At 40.7% G+C, this 25,952-nt stretch overlaps 1 protein-coding gene across 1 annotated transcript; it reads left to right on the top strand.

The window, feature by feature from the left end:
* The first annotated feature begins 617 nt into the window (after positions 1 to 617).
* asb6 (ankyrin repeat and SOCS box containing 6) lies at positions 618 to 7,067 on the top strand. The gene is made up of 7 exons (XM_005806916.3): positions 618 to 729; positions 1,015 to 1,146; positions 1,348 to 1,520; positions 2,986 to 3,092; positions 3,178 to 3,286; positions 3,370 to 3,456; positions 5,938 to 7,067. The coding sequence occupies exons 2-7, from the start codon at positions 1,037 to 1,039 to the stop codon at positions 6,657 to 6,659; spliced, it is 1,308 nt and encodes a 435-aa protein (XP_005806973.1). The 5' UTR covers positions 618 to 729; positions 1,015 to 1,036; the 3' UTR covers positions 6,660 to 7,067.
* The last annotated feature ends 18,885 nt before the right edge of the window (positions 7,068 to 25,952 follow it).

The following is a 25,952-nucleotide window of genomic DNA, read 5'->3' as shown; positions in this document are numbered from 1 at the left end:
AAGCTATTAGCGTTATGTTTCACTGCAATTTGGCTACCAGTACTGGAAGAGCCAGACAGCAAAAAGGTGTAACATTTTCTGAGAATAAAAACTTGAAAAGCCTACCAAAATTATGAAAATTAAATATGTTGGTTATGTCTGCGTAGAAACAATCACAAATAATAAACGGTGTAAATAGCACTATTATATACTTTATAGTCAGCATTTTAAATAATGTTATCAATATTGCACTTCCATATGAGATATAAGTGCATAATTTTCTTGGTAATACCTCATACTGACACCATTCACTTCACAGGCACATTGACAGTGAATTTAATCTACAGTATTTTACTTTTTTTCCATACCTCAACACTACAGTAGCTCGATGGTCATCTCTGCAGGTAAACCACAAAGCATTGAGTGCACGGCTTGTGGTTAGGTGACAAACTATTACTGACCAAAATGTTGTTTTTTTTTTACTTTTCTCTTAAATAAAACAGGAAATAGTCTATTGTGGACAGATATAAAACAATATAAATATATTCTCACCTGTTCACATGCGTTTCATTTTTTAGCCTCTTTTAGTATTAATGACGGCGGAACCTTGGTGAGTCTCGTGGTAAATGGGGACTAAATCAAGGTGGGACTGTTTGGGGCGTGTGGGAAGCTTCCTGTTTTGAAAATTAAACAACTGGTGCCATTAGTTCAGCGCTCAGTGGGATATTGCATCAACTTCTTTTGCTTTAGGTAATGTAGAATACTTTCTATGAATAAAGTCAGCATGTAAATAAGTTTAGCCAGGATTTCTGGCTCGAATGCTAATGCTAGCTGTAGTTTTAGCCGTGTATAAGACAGCTAAATGATAGTGCTAATGAACTCCAACTCGCGTTGACATGAAGCTAACGATTGTTTTTGACAGCACACATATTTGCCTTAAGTCTTTTCTTTGTAAAATACTAATTTACCTGCTTTTTGAACACATTTTAAGCCAGTTTCCACTTATTGTGGACGTTTTCTGTCTCTGGCACGTAGAGGTGTAAACGGTGGAGGAGCCATGCCTTTCCTCCATGGGTTCCGACGGATCATCTATGAGTATCAGCCGCTTGTTAACGCTGTTATGCGTGTGGTTGGGATAGAAGAAGAAGAGAGGAATAATGAAAACAGGTAAAGCGGGGGAAAAAACAACTTAATGTAAAGGATGAATCAGTTTCAAGATGAGCTGTTTCTGCTTTTAGCAAACTGTCTATTTGAAAATAAAACAGAATCGCCTTATTCAAATTTTTTACATTGAAAAAGTAACTCATTAGAGTGGCGTTTACTATTATTATTTTTAAACATGTCTTGTTTCTTCTTTATTGTGAAAAGTCCAGAGGAAGAGTCCAGTCGGTGTAGCTCTTTGGTGGAGCTGCTGCAGCAAGAGTCCCAGTCTGAGGTGTTCCTGGAAGGCATCAGCTACGCCCTGTTTAAAGTGGCAGAGAGGGGACTGGTGTATGCAGCCAAGATCCTCCTACGATATGGAGCTGATATAAATTTTGAAGGTGAGCATTCATAGGTTGTTTCACAGATGCCACATTTATTTCCATGAGTGTAGAGTTTTGTGCAACTCTGACTGTTGGGTAAAGTGTGTTACTAGTATTATCAAATATTCGTTGTATTATGTAGTCTTGTAGTTACGACAAATTAATGAACAGTGGAGCAAAGTCAGCAATTACTGCCTTGTTTTTAATAGTGGACTTATGGTTTTTTTTTTGCTCCCATATTTTTGGACCCCTCAAAAATGGAATCACAAACTGCATTCGGACAAATTTGTGAAGTTTTGGTTAATTATCATTAAAGTTTTGCACACAAATAAGAAAAAAGGTATTAGAAATACTTGTAAAGTTTAGTCAAATAAGAAAAAAAGTGTTAGAAATACTAATAAAGTTTAGTTCTACCCTCCTTCATCACTCCAGCTCAACCTGAATGATGATTTGGAAACAAAAGTTGCTTTGTGATCTTTTCTGTCCCATTTACAGGAAAAGAAAGGAAAAATAACCAACAACACTTCGGCATCTCTCCAATTCTTTTTAAATAAGAACAATCACAGTTAAAAAAAACCCAAAAACAAACTTTGTTCAGCACTGGACTAATGAGGCTGGCTTTTTTTGAGGGGGTGCACTACTTGGTTTTTTGAAGGAAAAAATTGTTAAGTTAGCAACCGTGCTTTCCCTGATCTTGACTACAGCCCTGCTTATTTTTCTATGCTCATCCCCTCACTTGGCCAAGCCCCTCAGTATCTCTTTGCACCAAAAGTTTTCAGATATTGACTGCTTATGCCTTCGCAGGGGCTTTATTTACACTTCTATACCAATATAATGATTATTTGGATACAGAGCTCAATTAGCTACTCATAGAAATCAATGGATTTTTCCATAGACACCATTGAACCTGAAGGTAAAAACTTTTTATGAATCATTTTTCTGTATGCAAAGCTCTATTCTGTAGCTTCATCACTAGATGAAACTTGAGAGGACCTTTCTGATGATCTTTGCTTATCCAAATAGCCGTACACATTACCCATACAGGAAGCAAGACATACCACAGACTTCCCTGTGCAGCAACAGATTCTTTCAATGTTGCTACACAACCAGGCTTCAGCTTAAACTTTGCTGTAGTGACCTCTTGTGGTTTAAGACATGCGTGTCCTGTGGGACATAATTAGTGGATCCATGCAGAGGCTCCTTTATTCATCTCTCGCTTCTCCTGAATACCTCTCTCCTGTGAGTTGGCACTGACAAATGTTCTGACAAAGCATGCAAAGTGCTCCAGATTCCCTGTTTTCTAGTTTTTCCTCTTAATTCCATTCATACTAAAAATATAGGCCACAAGCTTTCAGAGAAGCAAAGCAAAGATAAAATGTACATTTAGTTATTTGTCCGCTTTTTTTGTGTGTGCAAATATATAAACTGTCTATTAGATTAAAAAAATCACTTTGAAGATTATTATGTTTTTTCCTCTGTCTAGACCCTGTGTCATACTACAATCCTCTACATATAGCCGTTTTAAGGAACAGGCCAGACATGGTGAGGCTGCTGGTTGGACATGGAGCGGACATTGAAAAGAGGGACAGGGTGAGTTTCTGTCTTGCTTTCTCCCAATTTATCGCCTTCCTGAATCTGTATTATGGTGAATAAAGCATCTACTACACATCTGCAGATCCACGAGAGCAGTCCCTTGGACCTTGCGAGTGAAGAGTCAGAGAGACTGCCTTGCCTGATCACATTGCTGGACCTTGGTGCAGATGTAAATTCAAGGGACAAACATGGTATGTTGCTTTCTTGCTGAAGCACATCAGCTCATACATCTATTTACTCTAAAGTGTTATTGCTTTGGTCTTTTTTATTAAAGGGAAAACGCCTTTGCTCCACGCATTAGCAAGCAGCGATGGACTGACTGTGCACAACACAGAGAACATCCGGCTTTTACTGGAGAGAGGTACAGCTGACTCTTAAATGGTCTCCAGCTTCTCCGTGTTTGTCTGTTCTCTCTTTGGTTGGTCAAGTGTTAATTCAAACTTCAAATGCTACAAGCGTAATTAACTTAATCTAATCTGATCAAAGCATTGGATGTGGGTTTTGATCAAGGCTTTCTTTAAATGATCAGAGCCCTTAAAGGAACTCAGCCTCTGATGTTTGTCTGCTGCCTGTTATTTTATGCACATAAAAAGTGCCAATTGTGTTTGTGCACAAAACTGTTCACAAAACCATCCATATTGTTTTGGATTTCCCTAACAACTTAGATGGTTTTGGTTTATCCCTTTTATAATGATGTAAAGAGTGATGGAGTGATTGCCGCATCTCTTACCTACTGGTGTTGGGTAAAGCTGCACAGAAAGCAGCTAAATCAATGGTCATCTATTTTTGTGCCATTAAAAGCCGAGCAGGAGAAAAACCATCTCTGTTTACAAGCCAAATTATCAACAATTCCATTTCTAACAAAATGTAAACATGCTAACATTAACCCAGCACCACAGCAGAAAGGTTCCGTACATTATATTTTTAGAAACACTAGGCTGTCCTTCAGAAACTCTTGTGGGGAAAAAATATCCATCGATAGAGATGGGCGATATAAACAAAAATATATATCAATATTTTGCTAACAATAAAAGCGACGATCTTTTCTGTGACCACAAACACTTCTCTTAATAAAGTACATACCCACTTTTAAATAGGCTTCTCCTGGACAAAAGGGACATGAACTGAACACTGTAACTGTTATTGATATTTATTGATGGAACAAGCAGGGGAGTAAACAGTAAAAATAACAATTTTGACTTTACAGCCAGTTTTGAGGTTTTAAAACATCATTAATTGGAATTTATTGTTTCCATAATAAATCGAAATTATAATAAGACATTCTTTACGAAAATGATAAATATTAGGAAAATTGTCCATTTTTGGCTGTCAAGAACAACTGATGCTTCAGCATCCTGAATGTGCAGAATGGTGAGTCAGGTAGGACTTAGTCACAGTACCAATGAAGACCACAAAATAGTGATTAAACGTTAGAGCTGTTCAGAACCCTTATACAACCAGCATGACAGCACAGCTTCAACAACAATCTACCTGTTGTAGAACATTCTCTCCAACTTGGTTGTTGCTGAAACAGTTCAAGTTCTGATCAATAACACTCCTGCAGGCACGAGGCAGAGACGGACGTCTTTTATTATCTAGAGCAAAACTCCCACAGTCGGTTGTACAAAATGGGTCAAAATACAATCTCGCAAAGTAGTTTCAGAGTTCTGAGAATCTTGCAGAACAAACTTGTAATCATTTTCCTGGGAGAAATTCTTTGACTCCACCGCACAACGGCTGAGGGGGAGCACAAGTCTCCGCGATGATTGTTCAGCCTCCAGAAGAAAATTAAAACCGCCATCAGGGGTCGTCTGAGGTAGCGTTACAAAAGCTAAAAAAAAAAAAAAGAAAGGAGAAAAAAACAATTGCTTCTGCAGCTGTCTCCCCTGATTATTCACAAGCCGGCAGCCTCTTTAAATCCTTGAGGATCAGGAGGAAGTTTTGGGTTCAGTTTAGGCTACGGCAGCTCATCCAAGTAAGTTTCAGATATTTCCTATTAAGAGTTTGTTTAATCTCTGTTGTAATTTTTTCATATTTTGTGTTTGAACTCCGTTTATCCGAAATCAGAAGAAAGTAATGTAACAACATGAGATATATTTCGCTGTCTTATAAAAACCATGCTGGTGTTAAGAAATGTTTGCTGAAAACAACTTAATCCACCTTTAGGAACTTTGTCTGAAATGAAACCTATGTAGCCGAGAAATGCATGAACCTAACTGATTATCGGTATTAGCAGAGGTTTGTGTTATTTCCTCCAAACAGCTCAAGAAAACAATAAGTTAATGCAAGAAATAATTACTCTAATTTGTTTTATCTAACTTTTTTTAGTCATGCAGTGTGAACTTTTTTTTATTTTGTTACATTGCAACCTCATGTTAGAGCATAACTCTAAAATAGAGCAGAACGGACTTATGGGTTTTACTTATTTATTTTTTTACTAAAAGTGTAACCTGAAAAAATTACAAATTAATGATCGGAGATGATAACCATTCAGTCTGAGCATGAGCTATGTGCAAAAAAATTCTGATCCTGTAGAGACATGCTCCAAAACACTTAGCTATATATAGTATGCAGCAATCAGTGGTTCTCCAAAGTATAGGCTCAAGAGGGCTGATTGCTGATGCACACCACTCTTAAGGGTTTTTTTTTTAGTGTTGCATGAAATCTGGAAGTTCACTTCAGAGTTGTGATTTATTTTATTTCGGTTTGTCACGTGAAAGAGCAATAAAATGCGATGAGGTTTTATTGCTCTTTCAAGTGACAAACCGAAATAAAATGTAAGAATACGTTCGGGGTTTATGTATTTTTATCTGTTTGTTGTTGCTGTATCCCTCGTCTCAAGGGGCCGACGTCAACGCTGCCACTGTAGACGGCGAAACGGTGGAGTCGTCCTTGGTGTTCCTGGTGACGGAGGCTCTGGATGCCAGCGCGGAGGATGCCGCTGAAATCGGTAAATTCTGCCTCAAAGCCACGCAGCTCCTACTGTCCCACGGCGTGGACCCCAGCTGCTGCATGAACGAGGACGGCGATTCCTCGCTGATGCAGACGAGCCTGGAGCACTTCGACTTGCTCTTTCCTCTGGCCGTGCTCCTTATCCAGAGCGGAGCCTCTCTGGTCTGCTCCCACCACAGTTCCTCCTGTTGGTCGGGTTACAGCCTCCTCTTCCAGAGGCTTCAAACCGCCCTGCTGCGCTGCACCGATCAGAGTCACGCCGCTGAGCTCTTGGAGCAAGCAGAGATGTTGCTGGACTTGGCGAGGGTAAATGTCCCAACGCTGAATCTGCCTTCGAAGGTGGAGCTCCCTGTGGCCAACCTGGACTCTCACCCGTACGCTCAGGCTCTAATAGGCCTACACAATCGCGTAGTGGAGCGTGAAGGAAGCCCCCCGCCTCTACGTTGCCTTTGTAGGGCATTTATAAGGAGCTTCCTACAGCCCTGGCCACTGGTGGACAGAGTAAAAGCATTGCCTTTACCAGACAGACTGAAAGAGTTTCTGCTTCCGGAGCTCACCTACACCCCAAAGGCTGGCTGGGCCTGCTTCAAACCCCAACACACTCAAGGTTAATAGAAACTAATTACCCTGAAATGAAATTGTAAATTTAGCTGTTTGCAAATTAAACAAAAGGTGACAAAACCTTAATGCCTTTTTTGTTCTAAATTATTCTTTCTTTTCCCCTGCCCCCCCCTTTTTTTTACTTTGAAATACTAATATTTTTACAACCTTTTTTTTGTTTGTACAGCTAAATGTAAATAATTAAAAATGCTGCAGTACAAAATGAAACCATGTGAAGGCAGTGTTGAATCACAGCAGTACACACAATGATCTAAGATTTTTTTTTTCTTTGTCTGTTAAACTTGTTCCATTGGAGTAGAATCCATCTATATCTTATGGCCTTTTTGTGGTGATGCTGTGTTGTGTCATTTATGTACGTTTTTCCATATTATATTGGAATAAAAAAAAATGTGATCAACACTTTTCTATTGGCTTGTTTTTACACTTCTTTGCATTCTGTAAAAACTACTCCGGCCTCTAATTGTCCAGTAGGTGGCAGTATAGCGCCAGATAGGAGCGCTGCACTCACAGGCTACCTGCACAAGGGGAATAATTAATGCCATGTATGTACCACATGGTTGTGCTCATACACCAAACCTCAGAATAGCTGCTAAATAAAGCGGCGCGAGTTAAAGGCAGCAGCACAGCAGGAAGAGTCTGCCTTTTGTAGCTTTGACATAATGTGGCTGCTGAAGTAGAAAGCTTTACCAAGCATTCCTAATGTTTCTGATTAAATACAGATGAATCCTCTTCTTTCCCTCACACTCCGCTTAAGAGAAACGCATAAAAAATAAAATAAATAAATCTTCACTACGACGGTGTAGGAAGGACCATAGGATACACATGTGTTCATGTATAAGTGTACGTGTGCCGACTAAACTAAATGGGACATTGTGTGTTATACAACTAACCCCTTCCTGACATTGCTGAAGCTGGAGTGGCTCCAAGGCTTGCAGGCGCTCCAGCTCCTCTTGGTTATCTAGGTCACAGCCTCTGAGGAGAAGAGCCTCAGCAGCAGCAGCAGAGAGCTGCATGACACACGCTTCACTCTCCTGTCCGTCTGAATCTGCCTGCATGCTCTTGACAAAACCTCAACGCTGGCCCTGGTCGGACCAGGGAGGGAGGGAGGGAAGATGGGAGGCGGTTGAAGGAGGAAGAAGAGAGAGAGAGAGAAAAAAAACCCCATTAGAGATACATGGATAGGATGCGTGGAACGGTTGAGAGAGTGCGCTCATAGAGGACATATGAAAGAAAGCACCATTGGTTTAGATGTACACCATACATTAGTTGCGAGAGCAGAATCCTGACCACGCAGATGTGCACAGCAGTGACAGAAACAAGCCTCTTCCACGGTCTCCAATCCCTGCTAGTGGAAGGTGATGGAACAGAGATAGTGGGGGTAGGGCTAAGCCAGTAACTCTCCATCCAACGTTTATTGGAAAAACAGTGCGAGTGAAGCTCTGTACTGAAATTAGTTATTGATCTCTCCTCTCCCCGAAGCCCGTGGGTCTTTCCCAGCACACCTGCTTATTCTCTGATAGCCTTTTCTCTTACCGTTATATACCAAGGGTCTCTGAGGGCTTGTAATTTGTTTAGTATTTTGTGCCATACCTGGTTAATTTGTCCAAAGTAGTTTAAAAATGGTTTTAATATAAGATTGCAATAATAGCTAAGTGTCAACCAGAAAGGTTGAAATACAAAGCTTTTGAGCAATGTAAAATTCCTGAAGGGAAATAAAAACAACTATTTGTTTTTATAGTTGAGTGATAATCATTATAAATCCTTATCATTCACAATGTTTCATTATGAAACAGATGAGTCACAATCAGCTCAGAAGAGGTTAAGAAATTCAACAACACTTTCTTGAGAAGCAAACGGGCCTTAGCTGCTACGCCTCTCTAAAAAAAGAAAGGCTCCACCCTAAGTCGGACTTCAGGAAGGGCTTAGCGGGGTTGTAGCCCAGGGCCCTTAGGTTCTGGGTGGCCCAAATCTTTTTCCTTTTTTTTAATGAACAGATGTTTTGAAAGAATCTAAGTCCATATCGGTCTGAGATATTTTGGATTTTTTTGGATTTGGATTTTCATGTAGCAAACCAATACACAACTGTTCAAAAGCAATGTCACGGTACCACCTCTAAACTAACCCTCGACTCGTAGGACCTCAGACTTAACAGAAAGCTTCTTTGATTTTGGTATATTTCAGGGACTGCATTACATCACCACATACAGGCTGGGCATATTTACTCCATCCGTTGTGTCGTTTGCGGTCGGTGCCCATCTCCACCGGTCTTTAAAGAGTTTGCTAATTTTTCGAACATATGAAAATATTTCTTGAAATGAAAGTGAATTTGTATGGATTTTTTTGGACATAAATACAAAATTCATATTCAATAAAGGTTATGTTGATTTGTATGCATAAATTAAACGGTTGTAATATTTACTCAAACTTCTTATGTCAAATTTTGGAATGGATGTGCCACTGATAATAGGTTACAGAAAGGATTGATCTCCCCGAAAGTCCTGGTGCTCATGAAAAGTGGGTGATGTTTTCAAAGCGAAGACGGCAGGCTTTTTGTTTTGTTACATTCAAAACAATGTTTTTGTCGCTATTATAAAACATTTGAACCCCATGGTAAGGAAGGAAGAAATAACCTAAAGTTGAGGGAATAAGATAGTTCATGCTATAGTGATAATTGAAAACTGACAATCACCAGCCAGTCCAGCTGGAGCAGGTGTTGGTTCTGAGTATAAAGTTTCTCAAGAAAGAAAATTTGTTGTTTACAGTAAAAAAATATGTCCCGCTCTGTGCAAACGCCTGTTCTGCTTGCTTACTCAAGATGATCAACCGTAGAAGCAACTTCTTTTTCTCCCAGTGTCTGAGCCAGATGAATAACAGATTTTATCAGAATCTTAATTTCCCTCCCGCTAACCGCATGTCTGGAAATGATTTGGAGTGATATTTAAAGTCTAAACAGCACGCTTTTGCGAAAAATTAACTTAAACAGACTTTTAGAGTTCAAAAGCCGTGACAGATTGGGTGTTTGGACTAACAGTTTGATAGCTAGACTGCTGTGTTGGAGTGAAACAACTCAAATGCAGACTGATTGCACTGGCAAGATTGAGACTTTCAGCAGCTTTTATTCACCTTTGCCATCTCTCACTAAAATATTTTGGTGGCACAGTTAGAGAAAAGGGAGTGCTGGAACATGCCGTTGCAAAACAGATTATCCTGCTGGTCAGAACCAGAAAGAAAATCACAGCATCTACCAGACTGCTGCTAGAATTTTAGTTTAGGTCTTCATTCACTACTGTGGCCAATTACAGGCATACTCAGCTCATAACAATTTTATAAATCTGGGTAGGGTGCTAGTTTGCTGTGTCTCCAAGCTACTGCTCTGTGACAACATTTCTACTGATTTTTTTCCTTCAGTCCGAATTTCTGTGTAAATCGTCACTCACAGTTGAGCTGGAAATTTGATCCACGTTAGACAGTGATGTTTTATTTCTCTTCAGTCTCAGAAAGAAATGAAGGATGGGGAATCAACAGTGTCTTTCACAGGTGAAATAGAAGTTTTATAAGAAATTATATAAGACGTTATATGAAGTATTGTGTACTGTAGGTATTCAGCCCCTGAGTCAAAAATTTGTAGCACTGTTTTCTGCAATTAATCTAAAGACTGACATTTTTGTCAAATTTTTTGCAAAATATCTCAGAAATAGATTTTATGATCACCTGTTAACATCAACTTTGAAGTCATTCCACAAATTCTCAGTTGGATTTGACTGGGCCATTCCAATACATTCATATTGTAGCAACCAGAGTCATTGTCTGCCAGGGGTGAGCTCCTGGCCCAGTCTAACATCTTCAGGCTTTGTCTTTTTTTCAGTTCTCTGTATTACTGGGCATGTTTGCATCAATTCCAACCAGCTTCCTTGGACCTGCTTCAGTATGATTCTGAATAATGTGTCCAGTGGTATGGGCAGTGGGCTTTTTTTCCCCTGTTAGCCAAGCAGTTCGGTTTTGGTCACATCTGACCAGTCACCTTCTTTTACAGGGTTGCTGTGTCCCCGGCATAGCTTGTGGCAAAATAGGACATTTTTGTCATCCTTTCAGAAATGGCTTTCTTCTCGTCTGATTGGAGTTGTTCAAGGGGAAAGTGTAGATCTCTGCGGCTCCTCCAGAGTTACCATGTGCCTCAAGATGCATCACTACTTAATCCTCTCCTTGCCTGGCCTGTCAGTGTAGGAGGAGAGACATGCCACACTTTCCATTTTTGGATAGTGGACCCAAATAGTTCTTTGTGAGATGCTCAAAGCTTGGGACAATATTTTCTAAACTAAATGTCTTTTAAACTTCTCCACAACTGTATCCCTGACCACTCAGGAGTGTTACTTGGTCTTCGTGAGGCTGTTCCTTAACAAACATCTGATGCCTTCACAGAGCCACTAGATTTATTTAGATTCCACATAGGTGGACTCTCCTGGCAAATAGGAGAACTTCAGAATAGGTTGCACCGGATTTTGTTTAGGGGTGTCAGAGTCGAGGTGCTAAATACACATGCATAGATTTTTTCTTTTTTAAGTTAAGTGTGTATCATGCTCCTTTTCCTTCATAAGTATGGACTACTTCATGTTTTATCACGTAGCACCCCAAAATATAGATTGTAGTGTGTGGTTAAATTTGACCAAATGTGGAAAGGTTCAAGAGGTATGAATATTTTTGCAAAGGACTTTAGATTTGTGTAAAGTGAACCAATGGTATTTGTGGGGGCTAGAGGCCACAATTGCCCTCAAATAACTGAAATCTCCATAACCATGTTGTTCAAAAATGCTTACAGTGCTTTGGTTAATGGTTCAAAAAGCAAACGTATCTTAGTATGAATTAATACACACATTGAAAACCCGTCTCAACACTATCGCACTAGCTAGCGTCCACATTCTTCCTTTTCTCCATTCTTGAGGTTACGGCCAATCAGCATCAAGGAAAATGAATGGCACTCCCGGATTGGCTGCTTTGCAAATACCGTCCAGTAGCATAGCACCTAGGCATTTCACCTTCCCAAGCTGCATTTTCCTTCTTATATTTCAGATATGCTCTACAATAGCTCCACCAATTGATTAATTTCCTGCAAATAATTGGGAGTTACATTGCACAGAAAAATCCACGAATAGGCAAATCTGCGAATAGTGAACAATAAATGGGCAGGGTCCACTGTAATGCCTGTGGCTAAAATAAGATTCAGAACATTTTCATGAACAAATTAGGAAGAGCAAAATCCAAAAGCAACCTTTTTATGACACAAGTCGTAAAAAGAAACATTGTCAAAGCTTTTACAGTTTTGACGAAGTTTTAATGAATATTTAATAATATTCCTCAAAGCTTTTTCAAGAAATATTAGATAACATGTTTCTCACCAAAGTAAACAAGTGTAAAAAAAGAAATAGTAATACATTATCTGTTGAAATTATATTTTATAAAAGCATCTTGCTGATTTTCCTCTCTGTCTCTTTAGGCAGTGTGAGTTGCTTGTACGGCCTTGACCTTTTCATTCACAACTCCATCAACTACCGAAAGGCTCAACGTTTTATTCAGGGCCTTTTTTTTACCCCCCTTCGCCTCTGAGTGCCGCCCGTGCAGAGGGTGCATCTCCCTGTCTTTCTCTAGACATTGTCTAGACACGGGATAATTGCAGACATCACCGAACACTCAGCTGCTGCCAGGGAACCTCCTGGGAGTTGAGGTGGACTTTGAAAGGAGTCAACCATCAGTCAGCGAAGGGGCTCGCAGAACCCCTCAAAGACAGTGTGCATGCTTTTTTACTATTTACTGCATGTGTTGGATTTAAATGTAAGGAAGGAGAAAAAGAAACGGAGAAATGCGTAGCTGCAGATGGGGTGACTTCATGCGAAAGAAATGCACCCCGTTCCTTTCTTTTTCCGCTCCTGCGTTCGGTGGAGCGCACCAAAAACGAGGGGCCACTGGCACGTATTTTTCACATCCACCAGCTTTCCGCGTGTTGTATCTTCTAGAAGATTTCTGTCTGGGTGAGACCCTTAAGAAACATTTGTGACTGGGTGTGGAGAAGTGCGTGCGTGTGCGTTTGGAGAGGCTGGGAGGGGGGCGGTGGTTTCTGAGAGACGTGTCGCAGGCTGCTGGGTTCAGCTAGAGCGCAAACTAATCTCGGGAGTGGGGGTGGAGAGGATGCAGGATAACTGAATCCTGTTGGGGCAGGCCACCTTCTCATTCTGCTCCAGGTGTCTTTTCCTGCTTTAGCCTGACAAATACCGGCTGCCGCTCTCACCAGTCGCTACAGGTTTACTCTCTGTCGCCTGCTTAGATAAGAGACTTTTGAAGATTTGTTTAGCAAACCTTCACATATTTCCAAACCCTGCAATTACTGCGCACCATTTATCAAAAACTTTTAAATGTCGTGCTAGTCTATAAATGTCTGTATCAATTTGCTTAAACGGACTTGTTTATTTGTTGTTGTTTTTTAACCAGACCCAAAAAGTAGTCACTCTCGTTTGCACTCTTGATTTCTAAGTGGAACAACGAAATGCACAAACTCTCTACCCTGATTCCTGTTTTAGAAGTTCAGAAAGTCCACCACCCTCCTACATCCCTGCTACTGACGCCATTTCACTGAAATTCCAGACAACTGGCGCCTGAGCTTTGCCTCCGAGAAGGACATGATGAATAGGACACACCCTTGGTATGCTGGCGAATGGCAGAATATACAGCGCACACTGCAGTGAAACAGCCTAGATTCATTACAGCCTCCAGACCCAGCTCCCAGCTCTTTTTCTCTCTCTCTTTGCTTTTTCTCCCCCTCGTGTCTCAACGCAGCTCGCTTCGCCTGTTTCTTTTGAAAAAAAAGGAGAGCCGCCTCTGAATCTGAGTGAAATACTCTGAGGCACCAGCAAGGCGAGCTACAGCTCTTTTTCCAGAGCCGCTGGTTCCTGATCCACCTCTTTGTTGTGGTCTATGCATGCCTTCCCTGGTCACGTGACGCCGTCTCCATGGCAACCCCGGTTTGAGTAATCATTTGCGTTACGACCTTTATTCCCTTGAGGAAAGGGGAAGGGAGGGAGGGAGGAGGGAGAGTGAGTCTGAGCCTGTAGAAAGAGGGAGCAGGAAGAAAAGGCAGGCAGAAGGGGAGCGGTGGAGAGAGGCACAGGGAAGGAAAAATAGGCAAGAAAACGAGTTTACGGAAAAAAAAAAAATGTTGCCCTGTTTTGCCTCCGTGTTCTGAGTTTTATCTTTATGTCTGAATATTTTAGCCCAGATTGACTCCCAAGTATTCAAACAAAGTCTTCTACTCAGAGCTGCACTCATTGCTTTGTTTTTACCGCGTCTTGCTGTCTTTTGTAGTGTGAATCACCCTGTGACTAAGTCAGGCTGGCTTTGAGCGAGAACTGGCATGTACGCTTCATTAAAACTTTCGTACACACCGACACACGCATCCTTGCACTTCTTTCAGTCAGAGGACTTTGTTTTGACTTCTGATCATTTTACCCAGACATTTTCGCTAGCCCTAGCTGTTAATAGATGCCTAGCCCTAACCTTAACCAAAACTTAATTCACACCATACCTCTAAACCTAACTAGCATTCAAACAAATTCCAACTGGAAAAAAAGCGAGGACCAGAAAAATGTCCCCAATTTTCACAAATGACCTCCGTTTTTAGGGGTAAATGCCTAGAATGGTCCTCACACACACACACCCGCACACACGCACACACACACTTTTACATTGTCTTCCATTTGTTTTTCATACATTTTTATAGCCTGACCCTTATGAACTTACCCATATTATTACTAATCCCAGCCCTAACTCTAACCAAGTTCATGCCTTAGTCCCAAATCTAACGATAGCCCAAAAACAGCCCCTCTTCTGATGGGGCCCGGGCTCTGGACCCTGTAAATAGCAGCCAGTCCTCACAACCTATTATTTGTTGGAGAAATGGTCCTTTCACTGTATGAACTACAAGGCTACACGCACTCACATATATGCTTGTTAGGACATCAAATTGACTGTGTAACCTCATTTATCCCTGTCTGTAACCCTGTAATAGTACACACATAAGCCTTACCTTAAATTAAACTTTATTCACACCTTAATCCTAACCCTAATGCATCACCATAGGAGAGTAGCCCACCACATTAGGACTGGGCTTTGATCACCTTAAAGTCTATAGGTCGTCAGAGGAAGAATAAACAAGTACACCGGCTCGTACGTTTGGACATCCTTGTTACATTGTGTTGCCTTTTGTTCCTTTAACCAGAATAATTAACATTACACAACTAATTATAGCCTAAGCTTAATTCACACTTTAGCCCTAGCTTTAATCCTTAACCTGAAAATTATATTCTACTGCATTAGCACCGGGCTTGGTCCCCAGAAGGCCTATCGTTATTAAGAAGGTAGCTTATTATACCCCAAAATGTCCTAGAGAAGGAGGAATAAGAACAAATACAAGTACACCCCCATGCACGCACACACACACACACACACACCTCCCCTTCATTTCTTCTTGGAGGCAAAGCAGCACTGTGCCACATGTGCAAGTCTCAGCAGAAACAGATTCTGTATGTTCCTGTTTCTCGCTCTCCCGGCTGCGTTGTCATGGTTACCGAGCCAGTCCAACCAAGGCATGCAGCCCTTCCTGTCTCTTTCTCTCTTGCTCTCTCCACCGTTGGGTGATTCAACCCATCAGTTGGGTTGTGTCATCTCCTAGATGAAGTCTGCTGCTCCCACGTCTCCTCGGCTAGAGTTTGCATTCTGGTTTGTTTTAAAAACAAAAAATAAAGGATCTGTATGCGTTTTGCAGCTAATGGGTGGATGTGCTGGTTTCTTTGACCATGAATTGAGTGAGGGAAGGGGTTGTTGGGAGTGTAGAGTGGGGGTTCTAAATTGACAGAAGGTGGGCTTGACTAAGGTGGGGGTACTGGTGATAGACACGTTATTGGGGTGGGGGTCTGTGGTGGTGCTGCTGGTGGAGGTGGTGCCGGCTGCTTCCAGGTGCCTGTGACTGGGGCTGCATATGAATAAGGGGGCCTTGGTTCTCCCGAGATGGCGACTGGGGAGAAGGAGAGAGAGAGCTGCTAAAACCAGAGACCAACAGAGCCTGGCTGGATGAGAAGGGCCCCCACAAGCTGCTGACAGGAGCTGGAGCTAGCCATCACGTTAATTAGTGTTTTTTTCTTACTCTTGCAGCAGCAGCAGCGAATGGGGGAGTGGGTTAGAGAGGGATGTGGGGGTGGTATATGACTCACAGACACAGTATGGTTTATTCATGATGGAGGAAGGGTGTGTGTGTGTGTGTGTGTGTGTGTGTGTGTGTGTGTCGGCGTGGAGAAGAGTGTGCTAGAGAGAGAGTGGGAAAGAGAGAGGAAACAGGCATGTTATTTGCGCACAGTGGTGTGTACGTGTGCGTGTTTTGTGATGGCACATTATTGATTGGCATCAAGCCTTGATATTATTATTTTGAGCATAAAACCATTGTGCTCATTCTTATTTTCCTTTGAGTTTTTCCTCTCAAAACTTTTTGTAAATGGGGTTTCCTTTCGTTTGAACCTAGACGGACAACTATACCTACTTTGCGTGTTATTTCTGTTTCCATTGTTACCGAGGCGTTATTGATCGCTTGCTTTTGAGGCCTGTCTGGGAGGGTCTCTGCTGATGAAAAAGGTTTGGGGTGCATCTCTCATAGGTGACCTGACCTTGTCTTCCCTATCTCAGCTCCCGACAGTGATCCTCGTCCCTTTGAGGGATGCGCAGGATCAATAGATTGGTCTTCCGCACACACCAGTCACCCATTACTCCCCATCCTGGTGTAGGCAGGGCTGCTGCTGCTGCTGCTGCAGTGTGCTGAACATTCCAGAAGAGGCAGATCGCTCTCTCCACACCAGGAATACGATAGCTTCTAGGTGTTTGTCTGTTTGTTGCCGGGTTTAAGAGGAGTTTACATTACAGCTCTAGTTAACTCTAATTGTCTCCTCCTATCATTAGTGACAGCCATGACCTCTGCTCATTAGCATATCTGCATTCTGCCTGCACTGCAGAGCCTCCACCACACCACTCGGAGCGTTCTCTCTCCCAAGAGCGGCAGGGCCCATGCCTCATAAATACAAACACAATCTCTCCTACACCTCCTGACTGCAGGACAGGGTTCCACACATATCTGCCCGTGGAGCTCAGCCCATTTGCATACATATTAAAGTGACGCCTCAGAAAAAAGGAAGAGAGAGAAAGAAGGGGGCTAAGGGAAGGGAGGGGGCGCGGCGGTTGTGGTGGGGAGATGAGGGAGCGGGTATATGCAAACAAGGCTTTCATCTAATATGCAAGAAGCGGCATCGCTCTGGCATAAATCTGCATCTGAGCTCCGGCAAAGAGAGCAGAACCCATTTGACAGTAAATGGGTTCGGGATGACTGTCAGAAGCACAGAGGAACATTGTGTTACCCCACGTACGGAGAACAGCGCTGATTGATCAGGCTGGCATGTCACTTATGGTGTGAAGTACAAGGTTGCAATAGAACACGCAAAAATACGATTATCACAAAAAAAATATGTTAGAGTGTATTAGAACAATTTACAGGACTTCCTAAAACTTTTAGGGTGCTATTTGGTTTTTATACTTTGTTGGGAACATTGAATGCTTGGTGACCTTCATAGAGCCTGATGGAAACATTGTCTTAACTCTCTAAAGACCCTCTTGGGCTTTTTCACGTTGTTTCCAGCTCTTTATCCTAAGCTTGGCTAATCAGTGGCTGCTGGCTGTAGTTTCATATTTACATATCATAATAGTCCTCTTAGTACAAAGGGACTGATATTGTCAGTTTGTGCGAGATAGCTGTAATGACAGGAACTACGGCTAGGAATAGTTTTCCTACAACATGGAAAACAATTGAAACCAACCAAAATTTAAAGCACAAATTAATGCAACTAAAACTCTATAGATATTTGTTGCATTATTTATTTATACACTAGCTCAGAAATTATTGGAAAAAATAGTACATAAGAAAAAACATTAGCCCCTTTTATGATTTCTTCTGTTTTTGCTTTTCCACCAAAGTAATTTTTTGGAGATCATCGAGCAAACAGTAAAGCTAATATTGATAATAGCAAAGAATGATCAACCAGGTAAATAGAATAGCAATATATTTCATTTCATATCAATGTGACTCTAAATGAAAAAATAATCACCGCCTAAAAACTATTTATTCCACCAAGCATTTGTGATAGCTTGCAATGGGTATTATATGTGGCTGTGGTGGAATTTTAGCCCATTTTTTTGGGGAATGGTTTTAAAGTTCATCACAACAGGAGTTTTTCTGAAGCATGATCATTCTGTTTAAAGTCATACCGCAGGATCTCGATCTAGTTTAAGACTCGACTTTGACTAGGCTACTCCTAAACCTTCATTTAGATTTTTAAGCCGTTCAAAAGTCAACTTGCTTGTAATTCATGGTTTCATCATGCACTGCCAGAAGCTCAGGTCAAAATAAAGCAGTCCCATGCCACCACTCTACCACCACCATGTTTAGCTATTGGTATTATGTTATTTTCTGGATATGTGTGTTGCTTCAATCCCAGACGTAACAGGATGAACACCTTTAACTTTTCCGAAAAGTATTGTTGATCATCCAGATGTTTTTAGAAAATGCGTGAGAGGCCTTTGTATTGATTTTTGTCAGCAGTAGTTTTGGTCTGGTATTTATCCTGTGGCTGCAGTGTTTGCCCGTCCTCTTTCTGATTGTTGAATCATGAAAAACGGTGACCTTAGGGAGGTGAAATCTGCAGAACATTAGATGTTGCTTTGGATTCTCTCATGCTATATTGTATAAGTTGTCATTGTTCTTACTTTTGGTAGATTAGCCACTCCTGGGAGAGTTCACCACTGTTCCATGTTTTCTCCATTTGTGGGTAATGGCTCTCACTGTGGATCACTGGAGCCCCAAATTCTTAGAAATGGGTTTTGTAACCCTTTCAAGAATGATGTATGTCACTGGCATCGTTTCTTATGTGTTTTCTAACTCCTTTAGATCAGTTCTTACTGCGCTGCTTTTTAACATCCTTCAGCCTTCTTCATTTTACCAGACAATTTTGACTTAAGCAATTTCCTGATTCTACAGGTCAGACAGTTTTCTGGACTGGGAGTGGCTACTGAAAGGAAAACAGAAAATGTGTTGTAGAAGTAGAGCTAGCTACTAGTATTTTAAGGTTGGTAGATATGATTTTCTTTTTCATCAATAAATAAAATCACCACTTGACAACTACTTTTGTAGTTTTTTTTTTTTTGATCAAGTCATGTTGTACATTTTTATTACTTTTTGCACTTGTACCATGACACTGTAAATTTGATAACTAAAGGTTATCATTCTGCTACCAACTTATGCCAATATTCAATTGTGGATAAGCCTGAAAAAAAAAACATGTTCATGTGCTTTCAGACTCTGTTTTACTGCTCATTCTTTTTATTTACCAAAGCTACTAGTTTACTACAGTCACAGGCCTCATGCAAACAAAGTTAGCGCTTGTTCTTCTCCATTTTATTTATTTTTTTACCCCTCCAGGGGGTCTTTTGTGGGCTCTAGTGTCCCTTATATGATAGTTGGCTGACAGGAAACGGGGAAGGAGAGGGGGGAAGACATGCGGCAAATATCGTCGGGTCCGAGAGTCGAACCCGCGACGGACGCATCGAGGACTCAAGGCCTCCAAATATGGGTCGCGCTAACCCCTACACCACCACGGCACGCCCTCTTCTCCATCTTTTGAGATGCTATTTGTTTGGACCAAACCGGTCAATATAATCCATGTATTAGAAGTCTGTACTTAATTATTGTAAGGTCTATGGTTCTCCATAGCAATGACATCCCATTAACATGGATTGTAAAACTCCAGAAACTGTGTTACAAAGTAAATGCTGTAAAAAAATAAAAAAAATAAAACATCTTAGCAGTCTACACACTGCCTTACCTTTCCATCAGGCAGCTATTCAATATGTTTCTTGGGTCGATAGGTTACAAAATAGAAGCCAGCTGTTACAGATTTCTTTTTTTTTTGTATTTTGAAGATTTTTACATTTGTTTTTTATTGAGGCTTTTTTTATTCCACTTGAACTAACCATTCACTTCTTATCCAAACTGAGGTGGTGAAGGTAAGATTAATGACTTTTAACCTCTCCACTGAACCATATCTAAAAAAGAAAGCAATCAAAACAAACAAACACCCCCCCACCAAAAAAACCGTTCCATCCTAGAACCATTTGAGGGAAGAAGCAGCAGATGAAGCACTTTCAGGGCAAAGAATGGTGTACTGCTTTGAACTGATCTCAAGAGCTTCTTCCCAAAGTACAACACACCTTTTTCTTTCAGCTTTGCTGCTTCCTTTTAGCAACAGAAAAAATGTACCAGCCACTCCAAGGTCAGTGGTGGACAAGTATAAACAACATTGTGCAATTCCGACATCATATGGTGCTGAGACAACATAAAAAACAATCACTATTAGTTTTTTTATTCACTTAGCCAAATTAAATTAGAAGTAGCTACTAGAAACTACAACACAAACTACAAGCCCCTTTTCAGAAAACTCTTTCAAACCAGAATTTAAATATGTTGCTATGGCGTGTCTGAACCTCTGTGAAGACTGACAGCGGATCCTGAACGCGCCACCCCGATGGAGAAAGATTGGTAAAAGCATCATTATGTGAGGACAATGCTGAAAGAAAAACTGGAGGCTGCAAAAGAGTAGAGACTGAGGCAGAGGTTCCCTTATTAGTAGAAAGACAACACTAAACAAACAGACAAAGCTACAATGGAACGGCTTAGTCCGAAGCATTTTTATGTTAGCTGGAACTTTCCAGTCTGAACCTAAATTCAGGTGAAAATCTGATTTCCATTCCACTTCTACAAATGTAAAAATGAGGAACTTTAACACAATACACAGTATATAATATAAGTTTCTTTGTATCTTAGGGTTAAGTGAAACCACACTATAAAAACAGATAAAGCAATAAACTAGATTCAGCATTGCACACACTGTCAAAGACCAATGCCAAGCGATGAGTTTCAAGAAGTGGCAGTTAAGAATAGACTCATTTTTCTCTGCATCATTTCAGATTTTTGCGAATAAATTTGTAGAAAAAAAAAAACTCAAAAAAGAACGTCCACATTGTCTCAATGGGGCATTTGTGTGCAGAATCTTGAGGAAATAGGTTAATTTGGTACAATTTGGAACAAGGCTGTAACATAGCAAAATGTGGAAAAAGTGAAGCACTTTGAATACTTTCCGGATGCACTGTACACCCAAATGGGTTGCAGTGAAAGGTGGTTCTACAAATTACTGACTAAGGGAAACTGAATACAAAAGCACACAAACCTTTTCAGATTTCCTTGGACACAAGTCCAAGGAAATCTGCTTCAAATTAACTATGATGAAATTGAAGCAGAAAGCGTATTGATGACGTACTTTCCAATAAAAAGCATCATAATTGGTGGTTCAGAAAAATACTGGAAAACAAATTTAAGGAGTACGGATAATTTATGTTAGAGGTAATTCATTTTTAGTGTGACTCAATTTTATTTACATTGTACCAATTCACAACAAATGTCATCTTGAGTTGCTCTCCAAGACAAAATGGTTCAATTAACACTTCAATCGAAATAATCCAGTGTCGTCTAGATACCTTTCAGGTCGATACAATACAACACATCGGATTAACATCCAACTATAGTGATTTATTGTTTAAGGAAGGTCAATTGGTTGCATCCAGTTATAAGCTCCGCAACTCAAAGCAATCACAAGATGGCTTTTTTTCTTTCTATAAAATTGTTAGAAAACCCTGTGCATTTTCTTCCGCTCTACAAATGTTTCCCCTTGGGTTGATCTGTTCCATAAAATTCCATAGACATGCATGGAAGTTTGTGATTGTAACGTGACAAAATCTGAAGAAGTTCTAGGAATGTGAATGCTTTTGCAAGGAGCATTGGTTAATGGCAGCAAAATTCAGTCTGTAAATGGCATCGTCTATGAAGGACACACAGCTAAACACTGAGTTAGTACTTTCCATGTGGAAACAAAAGCAGTGGGGAAGTGAAGTCGGCAGTAACTTCATTTCCTTACTTGATTCCAGTTTCACTTCTGTAGACACCCATCATCGCCTCATGGGAAGAAGAATTTCCAGTTAGGCGAGGGAGTAGCAGCATCATGCTGTGTGTGATTGTTCTGCTGCAAGAGGAACTCATGAAATTCACTAAGTAGATTCTCCTCCACCAGAACAGACAAAAAAAAAGTGAAAATATTGAAACATTTCAGGACATCAACTTGTACATAAAGTCTTAGCCACAAACAGGTCATTCAAATGACTTTAATTGTGCCACCAACTTACTATAACATGACATTATATGTTGCGTTTAGAGTAATGGCTTCCTCTTTTCTGAGTGGGCTTTCAGCTCTTGGTTTGTTTCACTGTATTTTTTTGTCACTCTCCTGTTTCAGTCAACATTTTTACAAGTTCTTTAGGATTTGTTATTTAGGGTTGACACTAAAATACAGCTGTTTCTGGGACACAGAACTTGTCCCCTTCCTGGACGCCTGGACATTCATGTTGTTTGTATGGAATGTTTGAATAGAGGAACGTGGCACATTTAGGCATTTGATAAATGGTCGCTTTTGATCATCCCTTGATGTCACATGGAGACAGAATCTTTTAGCATTCTATCTGTAGGTGTGGCTCTATTTAGCAAAACTTTTGTGATTATCAAACTTACAAAGCCATCCTAATCTGAGTATACCAAATTGTTCAGAAACGTAGTAATCTCAGTGTATGAAGACTTAAGGAAATTTATTTAGAATTTAGGATAAATTCTTTTTTTCCTGGCATAAAACTGGAAATGTTTTTGCTTAACGTCACAAAGCCAGAGCCAAGTATTTTTATACAGTGAGTGTGAACCTCTGGCTTCAACTGCATGTAATTTACTTTTCGTAAAATGTCACGTAGGAAGAGATCAAGAACACTAAAGCTACAGCATCCCATTAAAAGGCTGAAACGTGCAGTTCGTAGTGTCCCTGGTACTCTCCCACTACCTGTTTTTGCACAGGCAAAATTAGAGCACATGGTGGCAGTACTAAAGCAAAGAAAGGGCACCAGCGAGACTTCACTTTGCTGTCCTCAGGAACTGGAACGGGGCCATGCGCTCTGGGTTTCCCCTAACTGAGCGAGCGCCGTGAGTATTTCATGTTGGACACCCTTGAACTCCCTTTCCTGTTTTCCTGCCTGAGCATGTCACACCGAAGCACGCTATTCTGTCTGTACAGGTGATCTTACGCACAGGATGTGGAAACTCTGAGTGTTTCTGCGTTTGCAGGGGGCTGGAGGGAGGAAGGGGTGGAATTGGTGGTGGTGGTGGTGGTGGTGGGAGGGGAGTGTCGGGGGGGGGGGGGGGGGGGGGGGGGGGGGGGGGGGTGAAACAGGATATGTTGGGAATAACACAAAGCATAAAAAGTGTCACATGATCTAAAAGCACAGAGTTGATTTATTTGGCTTCAGAAAGAATCTGTTGCATGTGGTTTGGAGGAGAGAATGTTTTCCCTCTTTGCTCTCTGCGCGCTCAGACACAACACATGGAAACATTTTCTGAGAGGCCATGGGTCTGTGAAAAGAGAAAGAAGAAGAAGAAGAAAAAACAGAAAAGCTCCAGACATTGTATTTCTTCCCCCTCTTTTCTTTGCTTTTTACATCTCTTTTTTTCCTTAAAGTGATTGAATTACATACAGCTGCTCACCACATGTAGAGCTCCCGCTAATGAATATCGGCGATGGGCTCAACGACTGCGCGGTTATTAAATACAGGCGGGTCAAAATCAACTTTTGGAAGTTGTGCGCCGAGGATTACACTCGTCATTAATTCCTTGCCGCCGTGATGTATCAATGAACATCCTATTTACAGACTCTGTTTCAGTGCGTAATGAATACACTTCCACTCACATGAGACAGTTGCATGTCTGCTCTATTGTCTGCCATAAATATGCTGGAAGGGTTGGTTAAATATTGATAACACCAATTTTCTGCCTCCCTCTTACCCCACGCACACTTCTCCCTCACAGCCACACACACAAAAGCACACACACACACACACCCATCCCAAACCCCTCCTCCTTTCTCTCCTTCCATCTCTCGGTTATTTCACCCTCACAGTAACCTTGCTTATGCATATTGCATATGTAAATAAAGCACCCCGCCTCTGAAGTAATTGTGTGCATCTTCCACATAGCAGCATATCTCAGCTGAGGCTTTCAGAGGACGCACTGAGGGAAAGCTGGATTCTCTTTGTTTAAAAGTCATTCTTTGTTGTTTCGTCACATTGACTAAGTCTTACTGGAAATTAATACGTCTCAGCCTCAGTTTCTTGTACTAAAGGAGTCATCTCTGTAGTTTGTTTGTTTCCTCCTTGGTTTTCAAAATGTAGCTGCGTGTCAAAAAATCGAACTGTTGCCAATAGAGTAAAATATCATATTAAGCAGTTGGATTTTTTTTTCTCTCTGTGACATGACTAAACTCACATACGAGGTTAGTTGAACGGTCTTTTAAAGCTAGACGAGATTATTTTAGAGGAAAGCGTCACTCTGTCCTTTTAAATCTTTAAGTACTTGAAAGCCTCACTCCACATGGATATTAAAAAAATGCTTAAAAACTTCATGATAGTCCCTCCCTTTGTCATAATTCAAATGTGGCCTATATGTGGGATTAAAATCTTGAATAATAAAACATTTCTAAAGTTTATTTTCATTATTTATCTGCTAAGTGCAAAAAGCCAGCTTGACCCTGAGCAGGGCTAAACGTAGGGTCACTTTAAAACAAAGGATTGGACAGAATGCACATGTGCTTCATTCATTTTTAAACTAGAAGAGGACAAAAAAACTAAGTGTAATACTAACATAAAACTACCTTGTAGAAGTATTTGTTAAACTTTTTTCATCTTCTGTTCTACTGCACTACAACCTTGAAAATGTAGTATTGGAATTTCAGCAGGACACGGTGAAAGGAAAACAATAAATGATCTTAGTTTTTTTTTGTTTTTTTTAAAGTGTGGTGCCCCACATTGATACCCTGAAATAAAATCTGATCCAACCAACTGCCTTTGGAAGTCACATGATTTAATCCATGACGCTCATTCATTTTTAGTTTATTCTCAGTATCATCCCAGGCGTGCTGTAAAGGTCTCAGGATTCGTGAACAAAGATCATCATGAGGATAAAGAAATGTTAACAATCACGTTTGGGGGAAGTTTAGTAACCTAACGAGGTTAGATTATAAAACCAACATCCTAAGATTTGAGATGAGTCTTGAATCCGGCCTTAGTGGAAGAGTGGCAACAGGAAAGTCATGGATGGAAACATAAGAAGTTTCCTACAAGCCATATGGGGGCTAGCACACATGTCAACGAATGTCCTCTGGTTGTTGAAGACCAAAACTGATTTCTTCTTTTCATCTACATGTGAAAAGCAACGCGTGCTTGAACAGTGCTCCTCACCCTGAACACATCGACCCCGCAGAAGATACTGGCAGCATCATGCAGGGAAGCTGGTAGCAGCAGATGTGAAGATGGGTGGAGTTTAGTACAAAAGTAGAAAAAAAACCTGGAAAAGACTCGACCGCCAGGGAGGTCTTACCTTCCAGTGGTGAAAAAGGTGCTTCTGCAAATTAGCAAAAAAAAAAAAACATTGTATGTAACACCATGCCGGTACGTATTTGTAAAATATGTTGATAGCCCTTCGTCTTTTTCCTTCCATACATTTTAGTTGGTCTGTAAAACTGATTTGCAATAAAAAAAAAATATTAAAATTTGTACTTGTACCATTTGTATGAAAAAGTTTAAGTAGAACAAATCATTCTACACACTGTATAATGATACTTGCATTTAAACCTAAAACCAAATCATTGTAACTGTTGTATGGACACAACCGTACAACCTCCCATACTATGTTTTCATTAGCAAATACAACTAACTATACAAAGGGTCTTTCAAAGAATTCATACTACTTGATCTTTTTAAGAAGATGTTGCTTTCCTACCACTTACTGCAATGTTTTTGTATTTTTAGAAAGACCAACATTAAAGGGTTAGGATATTTTGGGGGTTAGGGATATTTTGGCTACTTCTAACTCCAATTTTATCTCCAAACCTTACAAACCTATAGCAGTAACCAAGGCAGAAAAGTGAACAGATCTCTGCAAACTAATGTGCTATACTGTCAAGAAATGGTGTGGTGAAGAGTGGTGAGGCAGACGCAGCAGACCCAGAA

Source organism: Xiphophorus maculatus, chromosome 12, assembly GCF_002775205.1.
Source record: "Xiphophorus maculatus strain JP 163 A chromosome 12, X_maculatus-5.0-male, whole genome shotgun sequence".
NCBI classification, from domain to species: domain Eukaryota; kingdom Metazoa; phylum Chordata; class Actinopteri; order Cyprinodontiformes; family Poeciliidae; genus Xiphophorus; species Xiphophorus maculatus.
This window is presented reverse-complemented; position numbering and strand designations above follow the sequence as displayed.

What these genes read in the sequence shown, in the direction of transcription:
- asb6 (XM_005806916.3), top strand. Translation starts at nt 1,037, where the DNA reads ATGCCTTTCCTCCATGGGTTCCGACGGATCATCTATGAGTATCAGCCG. An exon ending in AGCTGATATAAATTTTGAAG is followed by an intron (nt 1,521 to 2,985) that starts GTGAGCATTCAT and finishes TCCTCTGTCTAG; the next exon opens with ACCCTGTGTCATACTACAAT. An exon ending in ACATTGAAAAGAGGGACAGG is followed by an intron (nt 3,093 to 3,177) that starts GTGAGTTTCTGT and finishes ACACATCTGCAG; the next exon opens with ATCCACGAGAGCAGTCCCTT.